This window comes from Rhinolophus sinicus, chromosome 4 (assembly GCF_057876585.1).
Source record: "Rhinolophus sinicus isolate RSI-liver-muscle chromosome 4, RSI-T2T, whole genome shotgun sequence".
Taxonomy (NCBI): Eukaryota; Metazoa; Chordata; class Mammalia; order Chiroptera; family Rhinolophidae; genus Rhinolophus; species Rhinolophus sinicus.
This window is the reverse complement of record NC_142504.1, coordinates 22643371-22661681: the sequence shown is the minus strand read 5'-3', so window position 1 is coordinate 22661681 and position 18311 is coordinate 22643371. Positions and strand designations below refer to the sequence as shown.

General features: G+C 35.1%; 1 protein-coding gene across 2 annotated transcripts in view; it reads right to left on the bottom strand.

Moving 5' to 3' along the window:
- Positions 1-18311, bottom strand: part of CRPPA (CDP-L-ribitol pyrophosphorylase A) — a 217447-nt gene that overhangs the window by 188293 nt on the left and 10843 nt on the right. For both annotated transcript variants that reach the window (XM_074340804.2, XM_019727133.3), the window contains exons 2-3: positions 16708-16984; positions 2232-2381 (exon numbers count right to left, since the gene is read on the bottom strand). In XM_074340804.2, coding sequence (XP_074196905.2) covers positions 2232-2381; positions 16708-16984 — 427 coding nt within the window. The remainder of the gene's footprint in view (positions 1-2231; positions 2382-16707; positions 16985-18311) is intronic.

Below are 18311 nucleotides of genomic sequence, written 5' to 3'. Positions count from 1 at the left end.
GTTACATGAATTTTAAAATCCATATTCATTCATGATAAAATATAGCCTCAAAATAGCTCACCATAGTTTCTCCATCATTCCATAATTTTTCTAAAGTAAAAGAGCCTCAAATAGGAGTTGAGGTTATTGATCTGCCTAGGAAATCAGTTTTGTTTTGGCCATAAACTGCTAAAGCTACCATGTTGATGCTAATGCATACATTACACAAAGTAACGTAAAGGGCTCGAGGACTAAACGAGATCAAAATTTATTTCACCATCTGATTCTGGATGAACCCATAGCTCACAGGATTTCCTTTAGCATTCGAGTAAACCAAAACGTTTTTCATTTGGAACCTTATTTCTTCCACCTAAATAACGGATCTCTGCTAGTACACATAATAGTCCATGATGTGATCATGGAATTGCTTGGGAATCTGCAGCTCTGTCATCCTTGGAGGAGAAAGAATTAGAGGATTGCCTGGGCATTAGTGTCTGCCAGCTCTTGCCACAGACAAAGCCTGGAATTTGACTGTCAGTTATGTATAATTCTTCAGTGTCCATCTGTGTAAATTCAAACTCCTGCCCTCTCCTGACTGTCCTCCAAAAGTTAGTACCTACTTTGAGATGCAAAGTCCTGTGGTAAAAGATCAAGAAGAGGAAAGACTATGTCCCCCGTTCATTTTTATTTATTTTAAAGAGCAGCTTTCCTTGCCAAATTCTGTAACAAAGAGATCAGGATTTTAGAAGATGAAACAAAAGGCTCTTGACAGCTCCAAGAGGTCCTTTTGACTACCTCATACGACAGAATAGTGTTTCCATTGTATGCCTCTTCCCATGCATTCCATTCCCCACCTTTAACTTTCTTACCAGAAAAGCACAAACATACGAAATATTTCCAGTAATCTCCCAGACTGAACAAAAATTTCCCAGGATCTTATTTTTCCAATTCAATGCCATGAACTCAGAACAAACCACAGGAAGAAAGTAACAACCCCATTACTTTTTTATGTCCTCTCTGTAGTATGATCTGTGTCCTCTGTTTGCCTCATCTTTTGTTTGCTTTCTGCTCTTCTTACAGACACTTATAATTGAATTGCATCCACACTGCATTTTAAAAAATTTTTATAACACGGGTAAAGACAGATGTTCATATCTTATTAAGGCACAGTTCCTAGAGAACAAGTATGAACTAGGTAAGATTATGAAATATATAGATAGTATTGTTTTCTAAGGTTTCTACACCAAGTCCAAATTTCTACTCCATAGTACATACAGGAAATAGATTCATAGCATATGAGCATTCCATATTTTATACTATAAAAAGTCAGTATAGTTTTTTAATTCTCACAATAATATGTATTAAACATCTAGATTTGAGGCCCTGTGCTAGATAATGATGACAGAAGGAATAATAAGAGGGAAATACGGTCAGAGTCAGGGACATCAAAGAGTGCATTGTCACTGAAAATAGCTAAAACAATCTTGAAAAAGATCAAAAAAGTTGGAGGTCTTACACTTCTTGATTTCAAAACTTACTACAAAACTACAGTAATTGAATCAGTACAGCGCTGGCATAAAAACAGATATATAGACCAATGGAATAGAATAGGCAGCCCAGAAATAAACCCCTGCATATACATTCAAATAATTTTTAACAAGGGTTTAGATAACATTCGACAAATGGCACTTGAAAAACTGAATAGCCACATGCCAAAAAAGTGAAGTTGATCTCTTATCTAACACCATATACAAAAACTGACTCAACATGAAACAAAGACATAAATGTAAGAACTAAAATTATAAATTCTTAGAAGAAAATACAGGGGAAGTCTTCATGACATTTACTTGGGCAATGATTTCCTGGATATGATACCAAAAGCACAGGCAACAAAACTTTTAAAAATAGATAAATTAGATAATATAAAAATGAAAGTATTTTATGCATCAGAGGAACTATCAACAAAGTGAAAAGGCAATCCATGAAATGGGAGAAATTGTTTACAAATTATGTATCAGATAAGAGGTTAATATCCAGAATATATACAGGACTCCTACAACTCAACAACAATAACAACAAATGTAAGGTAAAGGACTTTAATAGACATGTCTCCAAAAAGGACACATAATTGGCCAATTTGTACACTAATGGTCTCTTTTCTAGAGATATAAATTTTTGATTAAAAACATAATATACCAATAAATTTGAAAATATCAATGAAAGAGATTAAGTTGGAGAAACTGAATTCTTACCTGCTGATATGCTTCGTAGATCACATCAAATAGAAAAGCCTGGGGCATTTCACTTGCTCTGTGTCTGGCACGGTCTAGAGACTGGTCTAAGCAACCATCAGCAGATGGACAGATGACAGTAGATACAAGAGGTCGAATTGCTCCTGCTGCCTAAGTAACAAACAAAAAAAGAGGCAAATGACCCATTTATTTCACCTAGAGAATATTTTAAAGTGAAATTCTGAATTCTATATTGCATTTTTGAAAGCAGATCTTATTCATATCTCCAGAAAGTATTTGAACAAGTATAAATCTGGTTCATAAATCAAATCCTTTCACTTCAAAAACCAATTTCATAATATTATAGTTCCATATACTAAGAGGTAGAACTGTTTTCTTTATTATAGGTTCAAAATCCTTTTCATCACAGGCCACGGAAGTCAAGAACTTAAAAAAAAAAGGATGGAAAGATACAATTGGGTATTCCCTGAATGTGGGAGGGAGAAAGAGAAAGATTATTATGAAAGAACTGAAACGGATTATGCATGAATTACTAATTAGCGTGCCTTCCAAAGATTTAATTTCCACATTAGATAATTAAGGAAACAGACATATTCCTTAAGATCCCCCAAATAAGACTCAACAACAACCCAAGTAACAATGAATTTGTTTTGCTCTAATTCCTGTGAAAAACAGCTCCCTTCACACATAGCATAAATACAATGTTCCCTCAGGCAAAATATCTATTAATATCAATTGTTCTGATGAAAGCTCTGTCTCATCAATTGATGCACCTTCATACACTTTCATAGCTGACAATTTCTGAAAATTGTCACCTTCATCTTTATGAAAGATATACCTTCATAGGTGACAATTTTTCCCTTCATCCTTAATATGGTCTCATTGTAATATAGTCTTAAAGATCATTACCAGACAGCTAACTTGGTGAAGTAGCCTTAAATTACAGTTCCTACGGCAGACAATTAACCAAGCCTCCTTATATAGACTCCAAATGTCCTATCTTTCACATAATTATTACATGGGGATTACAACACATGAAGCTAATACACGAATACAACAAATCTGATCTTAAAACCAGTATCTGAGCAAGATAATCAATCCATGAACTAGTTTACAAAAGTCAAGTGATTGGCTAAAAATCAAAGCTAATATATGAGCCAAGGAGATAGTTTATAAACTGTGACACCATTTCCATGGACTCAAGTAAAAATGTGGAGCCTCAGCATAAAAGCCAAAAGGAGGAGACAGTCAGGGTAACAGGAAGGGAAAGATCTCCACGTAGGTGAAACATAGGTGAGGAACAAGCCCAAAGGTCAAGCCCAACACGTATCAACAGGGCTTAGACCACAAGACAGGAAAGAAATACATGGACACGTGTGTATACACACACAGTGTTTTTAAAGAAAAAGTTACATTTACACCGCAACGATTTATATGCAATTTTATGCCAGGCCATCTCGTAAAAATGTATAAAACAACATGAGACATATAAAATGTCAGCATAAGGAGCTCCGCAGATTCTCTCCCAGCAAAACAACTACAACTAGTGGAAAGTATTTTAAAAACACCCATTTAAGAGCTTTTGAAACTTGTCCTAAGGGCATTCGGCAAATTAAGAAACATTTATTCAAGAAAATCTACTAAATCTTGATAAGAACAAAGAAAGCCTGTGGTGTTTGAGTTATGATCTGTTTCTTCCCACATTCCACACCCAGTTTAGTGTGATTGAAGTTCCTCTCAGAATAAGTATGTCAGAAGGGGGGGTGGGGGGGGCCTCTCCCCGTAGCTCCCAGTGGGAGAAGCAGAATGCTAACATTTCCCATCTCACGCAATTCCATGTCGCAGAGGCAAAATTATAGACCAGCGTGCCTAAGAGGTTGAAGACTCCCTTCCTCCACCTACAGGGTAAGGATCTGCCCCAAGGAATGGTAGGCGGGAAAATACTGGGGCCTGAATCACCTTTGCCCCAGATCACACATAGGCAGAGATTCTACACCAGGAAAGGAGAAAAGAGAAGATGGGAGTCTTCCAATGCCCCCACGCAGCACCTTGCTCATGAAGTAAGGGTGTCAGTCTGAAAGAAACAAGACAGCATACCCACCCACAGCTCCAAAGCAGTGGAGCCGTGATTTTTCACAAGGCAAGAGACAGGCTCTAAGAACAGAGAGCCATGAAGCTCTCCCTAAGGGAATTGACTTTACTTGGAAAAGAGTATAAGTTGAAGCGTAAGGGTACTCTCAAAAAGAAAAGGATATTAATCATGGTAAGAAATTAAGAGGAGGCTGGTAGCTACATGAAACGATAAAAACTAAACTGCAGACCCACTAGTTTACCAGAGACAACCAGGGACTGAGACAGCTAACAAGAACACCCTTGGAAGCCGAGCAAACCTCAAATACCACCCATGCAAAGGGGCCAGAACTTATTTGGATTCGACTGTACAGCAATCTATGCCCTAAGTGTTGTTGCAAAAAAAAAAAAAAAAAAATCCCAAAAAGGGCAATTCGGGCATAAAATGGAGCTTATCAGTTGGGTGTGATACCAACAGAGGCAGACAGTCTAACAGACGTCAAGGAAAGAAAATCAAAGACAACCCTGCTAAAACCACTGTCATCTCAGGGTGACTAAACACATGCCCAACACTGTACCCTGTGACATCAGAGGCTTCACCCTGTAGAGGAAAAAGACTTCACTAAAACAGACCCACAAAGTCGCAAACAAATAAGCAAACAATAACAAGTCCTGGGAGGTGGAAAAGAGAGAATCAGTGCCTGAAATTGACAAAACGCATTATCTAAAATATCCAGCTTATCAAAAAATAGAGACGCAATTAAACAAACGTGTGAACTATACAAAAGTAAAAAAAAAAGCAAGCAACAGGAACTGCCTGTGAGAGGGCCCAGATGTCACACTTTATAGATAACGGCTTTAGATCAGCTATTATAAATAGGTTCTAAGAACTAAAGAAAAATCATGGTTAAAGAAGTATGACGAAAATATTATCAATATTAAGACAGATATTTTTAAAAACTAAATAGAAATTCTAGAGTTGAACTGTATAATAAATAAAATGAACAGCTCAGTAGAGGGCTCAGCAATACATTTGAAATGGACAAGAAAGAATCGATGAATTTAAAGTTAGATCAATAGAGATTATGCAGGACAATGAAGAGAAAAATACAACTAAAGCAGTCCTAAGAGGGCAATTTATACCTGTGAATGTCTATATAAGAAAAAATTCTCAAATTAAAAACCTGACAAATATCATATGATCTCACTTATACGTGGAATCTAAACAAAATAAACGAACAAACCAAATGAAAACAGACTCAGAGATACAGAGAACAAACTGATTGTTGACAGATGGGAGTGGGACCGGGGTGGGGGCTGGGTGAAAAAGGTGAAGGGATTAAGAAGTACAAATTGGTAGTTACAAAATAGTCATGGGGCTGTAAAGTACAGCATAGGGAATACAGTCAATAGTATTGTAATAACTATGTATAGTGTCAGGTGAGCACTAGACGAATCAGGGGGATCACTTCATAAATTATATAAATGTCTAACCATTACACTGTTCACCTGAAACTAATATAAAATTTTGAATGTCACTGTAATTGAAAAATAAAAAAAATAAAAAATAAAAAACCTAACCTTCTACCTTAAGACACTGTAAAAAGAAAAAGAAAACTGAAGCTCAAGCAGGAATAAGAAGTAAATAAGATCAGAGCAGAAATAAGTGTAATAGAGAATTTAAAAAAAAAATCAGAAAACAAAAACTTGGTTCTTTGAAAAGATAAACAGAATTGACAAACCTTTACCTAGACTAACCAAGGAAAAGTCTCAAATTGGTAAGATCGGGAGTGAAAGTGGTAACATTTCTTCCAACCTTACATAAATACAAAGGAATATAAAAGAAAACTATGAATAAGTATATAGCAACAAGTTAGGTAACAGATGAAATCACAATTTCCTAGAAAGACACAAACTACCAAAACTAACTTAAGAATAAAATATCTGAATAGACCTATAACAATTAGAAAACTTTTAAAATTTCCCACAAAAAAAAGCCCAGGGCCAGAAGCTTCATAGATTAATTATATCAAATAAGTGGGATTTTTTTTCTAATACTAATTCCTCACACTAGTCCAAAAACTAGGAAAGAACACTTCCCAACTCATTTTACAAGACCAGTATTACCCTAATTCCAAAACCAGACAAGGACATAACAAAAAATAAAACTATAGACTAAAATACCTGATAAATCCAGACACAAAAATCTTCAAAAAAAAAAAAAAATACTAACAAACGAAATCTGCCAAAATATAAAAAGTATTATGCACCATGAGCAAGTGGAAGTATCCCAGGAATGCCAAATGGGTTCAATATGACAAAATCAATTTAATACACCATATTAATAGAATAAAGGACAAAACACATGACCATCTCAATAGATGCAGAAAAAACATCTGACAAAATCCAACACTCCTTCATTAAAAGAAGCACGCCATAAATTAGGAACAGAAGAGAACTTGCTCAACCTGATAAAGGACATCTATGAAAAACCCACAACTGATATCATACATAACGGTGCAAGTCTGAATGTCTTCTCTTTAACAGGAAGACATAAGAAGGATGTCCACTCTCACCACTTGTATTAAACACTGTACTTGAAGTTCTAGTGAGAGAAATCAGGCAAGAATACATAATAAAAGGCATACCTCAAATATAAAACTGTATTGTCAGATGACAAGATCTCATATATCTAAAATCCTAATGAATCCACTAAAAACTATTAGAACTAACAAGTTTAGCAAGAATGCAGAGGACAAGTTCAATATATAAAAATCAATTATATTTCCATCTACTAGAATTGAACAAACCAAAAAAAAAAAAAAATTGTTACAATAGCTTCAAAAAGAATAAAATACTTAGGGATATATTTAACAAAAATAATGCAAAGTTTAAACTCTAAAAACTATGTATCATCTCCTATGTAAGAGCCAACATCTCTACCTCCTTCCTTCTAAAGTACTTCTCTGTACCAATTGTCTTCTTTCTCTCCTGCTTCATCATTTTTATTCCTCTACTGAATTGCCTCCATTAATAATACAAAAATTCTGCGATATCTCCCATCTTTAAATCATTCCTCTTTTGATCACATGTCTTCCTCCAGAAACCAAATTTCTCCACACATGTTCAAAGCAAAAGTCTTTGAAAAAATTATCTGTACTACTCCATATCTCCAATTTCTCTCTTCTCCTATGCTCTCTGGAATCCACTTCAATAAGGATTTTATCTCTACAGCTCTACAAAAGTACATTTACCAACGTCATCAGTGACCCCCACATAGCCAAAACCCAGATAGCTCTTTGCCCTGCTGAGATCATTTGTTCACTTGATTTGCAGAAACTATTCCCAAACAAACCCTCTCATCTTCCCACACTCTAAATCCTACATCCTCATAGTATTCTCATTCTAAACAGTGAAATATTCCAGAGCTCAGACCACAGACTTCTCTAGCTACACTCATTCCATAGGGGACCTCATAAAGTTGCATGGCTTCAAATAGCATCTATGTGAGAACTTCCAAATCTATACATGCAGCCTAGAACTTTCTCTTGAACTTTGGACTTGTACATCCAAATTCCACTTTTAATATCTCCACTCATATCAAAATACACATCTCAACTGTAACATAATGAAATCAAAGTGTTGATTTCACCCATACCACAGACCCCAAACCTGCTCCTCTACAGACTTGCCCATCTATATAAATGTCAACTCTATTCTTCCAGTCATTATTACCAAAAACCTTGAAGGTCATCATTGATTTCTCCCCACCCCCCTTACTCCGTATCCAATCCATCAGCAGGCCCCGTCAACTGCAAAATATCCCAAATTTGCCCACTTTTCACTGTCTCCACTGCCACAATCTGAACCTAAGGCACCCACCCTGCCTCTCTCAGACCCCAAACAAAATCAAAAGCCATAAAGGAAGACATTAGTAATTTTCAATATATTAAAATAAAATTGCTCATTCATCACAAAACAGTATTTATAACTTTAAAAAAATGGGAGAAAACAGTTACAAAGCATATAACATATTACTGGCAAAGCATTAGTGTCCAAAATGTGTAAATAACTCCTACAAATCGTTATTTATTTTAAAAATAGAAACAGGGGCAAAATACTTACATGGGCGATTTATGACGACACATAAAGCCCATAAATATATGAAAAAATGCCCGATCTATTAACAAAATGCCAACTTAAACCACAAAGAGAAAGCATTTTCCACTAATGGGATCAGAAAAAAAGATGTGTAACAAAATCAAGTGACGGTGAGGATGTGAGGCAACTCACTCTTGTTATGCATACTACTGATGAGAGAGTAATTTGATACAAGTTTTGAAAATAATTCATCATCTTGTAAAACTGATAACCTGCATACATCTTGACTCTAGAAAAATCCTTGCACATGTTCACCAGAAGATATGCATAACAATGTTCATGCTAGCAATGTTTGCATTAGCAAAAACTAAAGAAAACAAATGTCCATCAACTGTAAATAGATGAATTGTGATTAGTGATCAGAAATGAACTATAGCTGCACAGTCACATGAGTACATTCCCCCAAATATATCGTGTAAAAATAAATGCTGTTAAGATAAATGCAAAACATAAGGAAAAAAATCATACAAACATATGTCAATGAAATGTCAATTACGCCTCAAAAAATAAAGTATGAAAAGAGATCATAAAGACATAACAAATGTTGTTTAGGAATACAGGCTACCAAACTGAAAAGAAAAGCAAGAGAACAATAAAAAAATCAAGTCCAGGGTAATGTTTATCCAATTGGGAGGAGTAAGTAAGATCAGGGCAGGGGCCAGTTTCAAAGTGACTGGTAAAGTTCTATTTATCATATCAGGTGGTAGATTTGAAGACATCCAAAGTTCTCTGTGTGTATTCAGTATTTTTAAAAAGAAAATTTCTAAAATTTGTATTTGTGGACTCTCATTTTTGATTACTGAAAACTAACTTCTCAAGAGCAGAAATCATCCGTGCTTGAGATGTTATTATGGCAGGATGGGTAAATTCCAAGAATAAGTAGGTTCTTGGTTATGGAAGCCAAAAGATCTAGTAGAAAGTAGTACAATAAGAAGACAATTGAAAGCACAAGGTGACTACCAGCTTTGGGGCTCTTACTCAACAAAAGGCCCATGAAAAAGGTCACAAGTGAAAAATCACACATTTGCTGACACTTCTTTTCTCTGACTACCATTCGCCCAGATATCTGGTCTAAACAGATATAGAAAAAAGATGCTAACGTCAATAGACATGTACCATAGCTATTGGGTTGGTGCAAAAGTAACTGTGGTTTAAAAGGTAAAAAAAAAAAAAAGTTGCAAAAACCGCAATTATTTTTGCAGCAACCTAATATTTCCATCGTAAGGGACATTTGTTCAGAAATAAACAAGCAATGAATCCTCACTTCAGTGGTCTATCTTGAAATTCAAAGCATCAAAATCATGACACAAGTATGGACAAAGTTGACGAGTTGCCTCCCAACACAGCGATCTAGGAAGTTGGTTATAGGAAGCATAACCAAGTTATCAAGTGCACTGTCTCCGTGAGAAGTAGCATAATAATCCCTCAATGGACGCTTAATAGCGCAGCACCACAGTGAGTACTTGCCTTTTAAGCTCATCTATCAAAGTATTTCCCCATGTCAATGCATGGAAATACAAATCACACAATGTGGGATAATGAACCCACCTCTACTGTTTACTTTTAAAAGCAAAATTGAACAATACTTAGCGCCCAACTACACAGGAGGCGTTAACATGGATTCCTCCTTGGGCATCTTCATTCAAGCTAATTATGACAATGTTCAACAGAAATCCTCCGACCTTGCAATTGCAATTTGGGTTAGCTGAGCTGTCTATTGAAAGACTACTTAAGAAATATTTACAGAATTACGTCTTCAAAGCTAATCATTAGCAGTTATGAGATTTTGAATATTTTTTATAATAGAATACTTCCAATCTCCTTTTTTGACAAATTAAAAGAAATTCCTATTTTTTCAATATAGAAATATAGGTATTTTAGGAAAACCTCTGTCCCAGTTATAAAACACTCCTAAACGTGATCATGCAGCAAAAAGGAATAAGGAAGCCGCCATCTTAGATACTAAACTTTAATTCCTGGAAGTTAAACTAGTACCATTTACCTTACATCTAATATAATGAGGAACATTACACTTCAATATGTAATAAACTTTATTTCACTTTAACCCCTAAATATAGTCATCTTGCCTTGACCTACCCATTCTTCAACTTCATTTGAAGGTAATTCATAGACAGATATACAAGGGTAGGTAGCTTCAAGGAGTGAATCAAAACAAAAGGTTTTCACAGTATCTTCCCCAGCATCAGAAACAGATCAAGTTTCACCTCATTCCACAGCAGTCAGGGAATAGTTCAGTCCCTGCCCTGGGCATTTAAATCTTTGTCAAAGTAAGCCTAAAATTTCCCACTGAATCAGAACTCACTGCTTTTTCACAAATAAAACTGCTTCTTTAGAGCTAGGACTTAAGTCAATTCCAGTGTCTCTCCAATAGATAATGACACAATCCAATGACCCAGGAGAGCTCATTACCTGTACCCCACCCAGAACTAAACCCCGACCTTCAGTGCATTTGCTCATGATCAAAAATACCCAACGTGGATCTAGTACAAGTGATTAGCCATGGTCACTTCTATCTAATGTCCAATTTCCAAATCTAGAGTCAAATATCTGCCAAGTGATTTTCCATCTGTTTTACAACATGCCCAGAATATACTGTACAAAGTTGTAAAACTGAGTAGTGGCAAAGTATATTCTTGCTGATGCACACATATTAATTGTAAGACTTTCCAAAGTGCTATTAATCATTGATGAATATAGTCATGCTGCAAATCCAAAGGGATTACATACAAACACACCCACACACCACATGTCAAAATTTCTAGTTCTTACATAAAGTTCACTGTTTCGCTTCAGAAGATAACTCAAAGATTTTCTAAGTAAAAATTAGTTAATGTTTAATGAAAAAATGTGTACACTTCCTATACAAGAAACGATGTCCACATACACCTTTGATTTAAGTGTCCTGTAACCATCTACCACAACTAAAGTTCTTTAACTGTTCAAGAAACAAAATATCCAGAGCCATTTTTAAACTGACATTATACTCAATTGCTCGCTAAATTATAAAGACAATTATTTACCTTAAGAAAAGGAAAAAGGTGGTAATCATTTCACAATACATGTAAGGCAAGTCATTATGCTGTATACCTTAAACTTACTTAGCGATGTATGTCACTTATATCTCAATTAAATTTGGGAAATAAGAAATAGGATAAATCCACATGTCGTATTATGACTAATTATGGTCTAACCCTGGAAATTTATTATCCACCACATCACTGGTATGGGCAGTGGGAGTGCAGGTGTGGACAGGGGTACTGCTAACCATCACACAGCACACAGGACAGCCCCCCACAACAAAGAATTATCTTACTCGAAATGTGAGTCATGCTGAGCTTGAAAAACCCTGTGCCACAACAATATTCAAATATAGAAACAAACTAAGGTGTAGAGCCCGCTCTCAGATGCAAAAATTCCTATTGCTTTAAATATTGGAAAAACAACCCAATACAAGAGGTAAGTGTAGGGGACCTTGTTTTATGAGAAATGCATGAAGATGTACCACGAATCAGTGCTCAAAAGGGCCCAGGCAGACCATTGCACTGTACACCTGAAGCTGAATACTATTGTATGTCAACTGTAATTATATACATATACATATACATATATATAGAACATATACATATGTATATGTGTATATATATATATATATATATATATATATATATATATAAATGGTCACGGGATGTGGAGTACAGCATAGGGAATAGAGTCAATGGAATTGTAATAGATTTATATGATGCCAGAGGGGCAAAGATTGGGGAAGGGGGCTTATCACTTTGTGAGGGGTGAAATGTCTACCTAGTACATTGTTTTGTACACCTGAAACTAATAAAAATAAATTTTAAAAAAGGGCCCAGGCAGTTAGAACTCTTAGATAAATACAATTTCTATGAGTAAGTTTGCAGAGTTGTGGCAAGTAAATTAGTGTCTAAACTCTCATCTCCCCTTGGAAAGATGAGGGGGTGGGGATATTAGGAGCACGGGGATTTCAGGAGAAGATATGTTGAGGCCTACTGTCAGAGAAAGGGAAAGAAAAATAAAAGCACATAAAATACATGTGTCTTACTGCCTCATGGCTCACACACTATCCAGGGGTCAGGTCAAGTTAATACGTTCCCTGAACATTTTTAACACCTCCAATTTCCTCTCCATCTCAACTGGCATAGATAGGCCATCATCATTCAGTTGGGTCATTACTGTAGTTCCAAAACTAATTTAATTTCCCTCAAATTCTTCCTCTAATCCATCTACCAAATCAGGGAGACAGTCATCTTTCTAAAATTCAAATATGATCATATTACACCCTGCTGAAAATCAGTGACTCCTTCTTACGAACAGGATAAAAGTCGAGGACAGAGATCCTGGAAAATTAATGAATTCTGACCTGTACATGATCCCACAGACACTGAAAAGGGCAAATCTACGTGGTTCTGTTGAGTTGGAAATTAAATATAAAAGGTCTGGAATTCAGGAGATAGAAATTTGAACAGTGTGTTTGTGAGATTTAAACTGGGTGCACACACAGATGCATTGTGTCAAATTAGATTTAAACATTGAAAAATGTAAAATCAACAACATAAATAAAAGGAGATCAATCAGATTTGAAAAAGGACCAAAAGTAACTCTTAGAAATTGAATTTTTTTTTTTAAATCTTTGAACGTAAGATTAGGTAGAGCTAAAAAATGAATGAAATAGAGCACTGAAATTACCTAGGAAGCAGCCCACAAAAAGAGATGGAAAACAGGAAAAGGAGACATGAGAACAGGATAAGAAGGTCAATTTTAAATATAGTGATCCATAAGGAGAGGAGAGAAAAACTGTGTGGTAGGAAACGGAGCAGAGTCAATATTCAATAAGATAATGGTTGATAATTTTCCAGAATTTATTAAAATATATGAATCCTAAAATTCATAAAGGACAATAAATCCAAAGCAAGGGGAAAAAAGAACCATATCTAGATGCACCATAGAGACACCTGCACAATATCTATGAGAAACAAATTATATCAACCAAAGAGAAAATTGTATGCTTTCAAAGGATGCAATTATACTGGTTAAAAGACTTCTCAAAACCTGAACAAAAGCCAGGAGACAATGACAGTATATTTTCAAAGTATTGGGGAAAAAATACCTGTAGTCTTACAATTTTAAAGATAAATAACACTAAAAGGATTTCACTGCTGTTCCTATTGAGGTCACCTCATGCTGTGGAACCCAAGAATGGTGCATACACAGAGGAAAGAGAGAAACTGGGTCCTGGTGATACTTTCACATTCCTCTGTGCAGGCAACTCTGTCAGCCTTAATTTTGGACACATTAGTTTTTTCGGGTAATACATCTTCATCAACTTGGTTTTGTTTTTAACCAAAATGTAAGTTAAAATATCAGAGTTATCTTTAGCATGTATATCCCCCTAAGGGGCTGTCCCAGTGTCTAGCTTACTTAGAAAATGATTTACTGAAAGGGACCTTTTGGAAGAGTTTGAACATTAAAGACTAAAAAAACAAGAAAATCAGTCAGAGTCCATAGGACGCAATTTAAGAGAACAAAGGAGAATGAGTTCAAAGGAATACATGGAAAATAAATTGTGAAGTGGCTTTGACTAAGCAAAGTCATCACTCTTTTCTTGCCTTGGGAGAGCATTTGATTCAGGCCAATCTTTTGCAATTTATTGGCCAGAGGTTCTAAAAGATGCCGATACTTCCCACCAATGTAAGAACTTAAACTACTAGTACAAGTCTCAATTAATTGCATTTGTATTTTTTTTATGATTAGAACAGTATGAGAGTTGGCAGTAAGTAGTTCCTGGATATCCTGAGGCTACTGGGTCACTATCCTAACCATTGTAAGGAAATTTTGAATAAGCAAAATATATTACTGAGTGCCTCCACTGGAAAACTATGTATTGTTTACAGCAGACCCTTCCAGATTAGCTCAGGCTAGCTCTTATACAACTCCCGGAAGTTCTAGATAACTGATAACAGTGCAAAATCATCTTTGCCTATAAACATGCAAATAATTTGTCTAATGGAGGTCCAATTGACATCCTTCCCCCTACCCTTGGAAAAGCAGTTTTGTCTACTTGTGAATTCATTTCAACATTCCTTTATTCCAATAAAAATTTGCGCTTCTCTGGATTATAATATCTGTCCTGTTCCCTCATTAATGAGTTAAGTAAAATCCTTAATCCACGCTCATCTTGTATCTGTATAAAACTCATGATTTTAGACCTTTTTGAAAAGTATACCTTAACACCGTCAAAAACAATATAATAATTTTAAGAGACCAGATTTCTGAAGCTTAATTCAAAATAATTAAATGGCAAAGTTTTCGCTTTAAACCAGTTTCATAAACGTAATCATCGAGTTGCACAGATTTCATTAAAATATAATTTGTTAGTTTTATGTCAGATGCATAATGTGATTGAATCTTACAGATTAACAAAGTTAAAGTTAGAAAAAGTCTAAAAGGAATTCCAACAAACCTGCAAACATAAAACACTAACTGCTGTCCATTGTAATATGTTTTATGAAGTCACCTATTCAACAATGATATTCTTAGCATAGTAAGTGGAGCAAGATAAAACGCCTCTTTTGCCCTTTCAGACACACTACCAAGAGAACCACTTTATAGACAATCATCTCTTAGAAATAATCTCTCTCAAATATAATACTCAACATCAAAAAATTCCAAATGTGTGTAAATGTTACAGTGAGCGGGAGTGATATTTTTTTCCAAAGGTAACAGGCAAAGAGCTCTACTTTTATGTGTATTTAATGTGCATTGAATTTCTATCTGCCCAAATTACATGGTCGTCCCTAGGAATTTTTTCAAATTTGTAAAATTTCTCTCAAATTCCAAAAAGTTCTCCATCCTTTGCTCCTTTATCCCTCCTCACCACTCTTGTAACTGATCATATTGGCATTGCCTCTACCATAGCTGAGGAGCCTGGAAAAGAGGAAGGGGGTCACAGGTGAAGCACAAGAACCATGAGAACGTGTTGTGGTCACCTATGTTCTTAGACCACAGTGTTTACTACACCAAAATACCATTTAGAAGTCACGTTAAAGATGAAAAAATCAAATGCTTCATCTAATCTATAGAATTCTTATTCAGGTCTAAAATTAAATTCATGTTGCAGCAAGAAGAGATAAAATTAGGGACAATTTCCTGACTATACGATCGAAATACACTTAGTTAACGTAGAAGTCATAGACTGTCTTTGCCAGATGAGCATTTTATAACTCCCTGGCCTCCAGATGGCTAGGAAGACTTAAATGATTCCTTCCATTGGCCTACAATCCTCTATTACTTAGATGTTATAATTCCTCTTTAAATAATACCTATTTTTAAGTACTTAACACTCTACTAAATAGTTAACATGTAAATATTCTATCCGAAAAACTACCTTACAAGTATTAGCATCTATATTTGTGCAAGGAAGGAAAACAGACCCAAAGAGATTGAGAAACACTAGACCACTAATAATTAGAAAAACTGAGAATTGGGACAAAGTCTGTCAGACTCCACAAATTACCTCTATTATACTTTATCAAGTCTATGCAATATTTTTTTTTTCACTAAGTCTCAAATTTAGACTGCAAACTTAAGTTTAATATCTATTACGTTATTCATAGACTTTTACCTAGTAACATAAGGGGGATGGGGGAAAGATGTTCTAGAGATTACAATAGGCCTTTTGCAATCCTGTTTATTTTGGTGAAACAGAAATGAAAACAGAATTTTGTCATCTTAAGATGACTCATTTTAAGGGGTGTGAAAAACTTGCCTGGCTGTTTTGCTAGAAAATAAACCACTTCTGAAAACTAAAAACAAAATTTGAGAGCAGTGAGCCAGATTTTTGTTAATTATATATACGACTTTTGAGTGCTTCCTTAGACATTTTTAGATAACTGCATGTTTCATTTCATTCCTTTAAGGTCCATTCACATCCATACTCTAAGGACATCATTACTACATTCTTCTCCAAATAGCTCATATTACATTATGATGATAAATGACTATAGCAAAAGATAAATTCCAGAAAACTCTCACAATCTATAATGCTATAAACTTCCTAAAATAAATTACCCTGACATCTTTAGGTCATCATGCTCATTTTAAGTAACTTGACAAATTTAAATATAGTTCCATCAAAATTCAGCAAATGAACCACTCTAGCTGGCCCTTTTTATCCATTCTCAGAAGTATAAATACTTACCCCGTGTTCCTTAGCAGCTGTGACAACTTTAAGGAGGACGTCTTCCTCAACAAAGGGTCTCACCGCATCGTGGATAATCACGACTTCCGGCTTCGAGAGCTGAGAGTCCGGCTGATCTTGGGCCAGTGCTTTTAGTCCACTGAATATTGACCTGTGGCGGGTCACTCCAGCTTCGACTAGTGAGATGCGTTGATGCTGGTACCTCTGAATAATAGCCTTCATTGCTTCCATGTTCTCTCTAGTTACTGCCACGACAATGTCCTTTATCCAACATACTCTAAAAGGAAATTATGTACACATTTCACATAAATTGATTCTCAAACAACTAAAGTGAAGCTGAACACAAAAAATTTAATTTTTAGTAAGTACTAGTATATCTTCATAGAGAGATTAAAAACTAAAGTTAATAGCTAAATCAGTTTTATGGATTTTTATCAAGTCTAGTAAAGAGGTTAACAAAAATAATCAGTGACTATGTCACACTACAAATCTATAGAAATGCATAGATATATAGTATTTTATAATACATAGTGTGAAATATAGGTATATATGATATATAGACAGACATTGGAAATTTCTGACTTAAAAGTTAAATTTGAATAATGACAATATTAATCAATAGATTGAGGGAAAAAATGTAACAAGAATATGCTTTCAAACTGATTTTTCCCAAATAACTTTTTTCTCATCTAATAGGAGCAATTCAAAGCACTGTCAAATTCCAAAAGCCTATCTCTTTCAGGAAGTCCATTTGGCACAAAGCTGGATAACTAACACAAACATTGCCTACATCGAGGTGAAATACTGTAGCTTAAATAGGGAAACTATAATAATTAAATTTGTATAAAGCAGGTTTGAATAAAATGGGAAAAACAATTCAATGAAATATAAAATTAAAGGAATCAAACTGTTGATTCAGAAACACAATATAAAACTATGTTTTCATCTGTTGTAGAACATTTTCTTAATGAAAGAGCTATATGTGTACATTGAGTGATGATTGTATTTAGGAAGTTCGGGAGACTTCTTTTGAACACCAGTGTTAACTGAGGGTAGTATCTTTGCAGACTGTGTTCCACAACCCACAGGCCCAAACCAGGAAAACTCCCTCCGACTCATTGTATCAATTCTGAATAAAGGTCACTTTAAAATGTAATGGAATTCTTAGCCTATGAGATCCTATATGTTCATGCTATATAGTTAAAAACCTTAAACACAATTTTACAGAGATTGGAAGAGTCATGAAATTACTAAATAATGAAATTAACTCTATTGAAAAACAAAAAAAAAAAAAAAAAAAAAAAAAAACCTTGGGTTGCTTTACTCAATAATTATCAATCTCGTACCTTCCATTATTGAACAAACCCTTCCCATAACCCAAACCTTATTCTGCTTGTGGCTATAACAATACTACACTGATGAACAAAACCAAGAGCTACTTTATAGACACACTGTCTTTTCATTCCTTTAACAAATTTTTATTGAGCACCAAATAAATGATCAGCATTAAGTATACAATAGAAATAGTCCCTGCCTTCACAATGCTTACAGATGAAACAAATAAGAACACCCACAAATAATTGCAAGCCATGACCGAGTGCTGT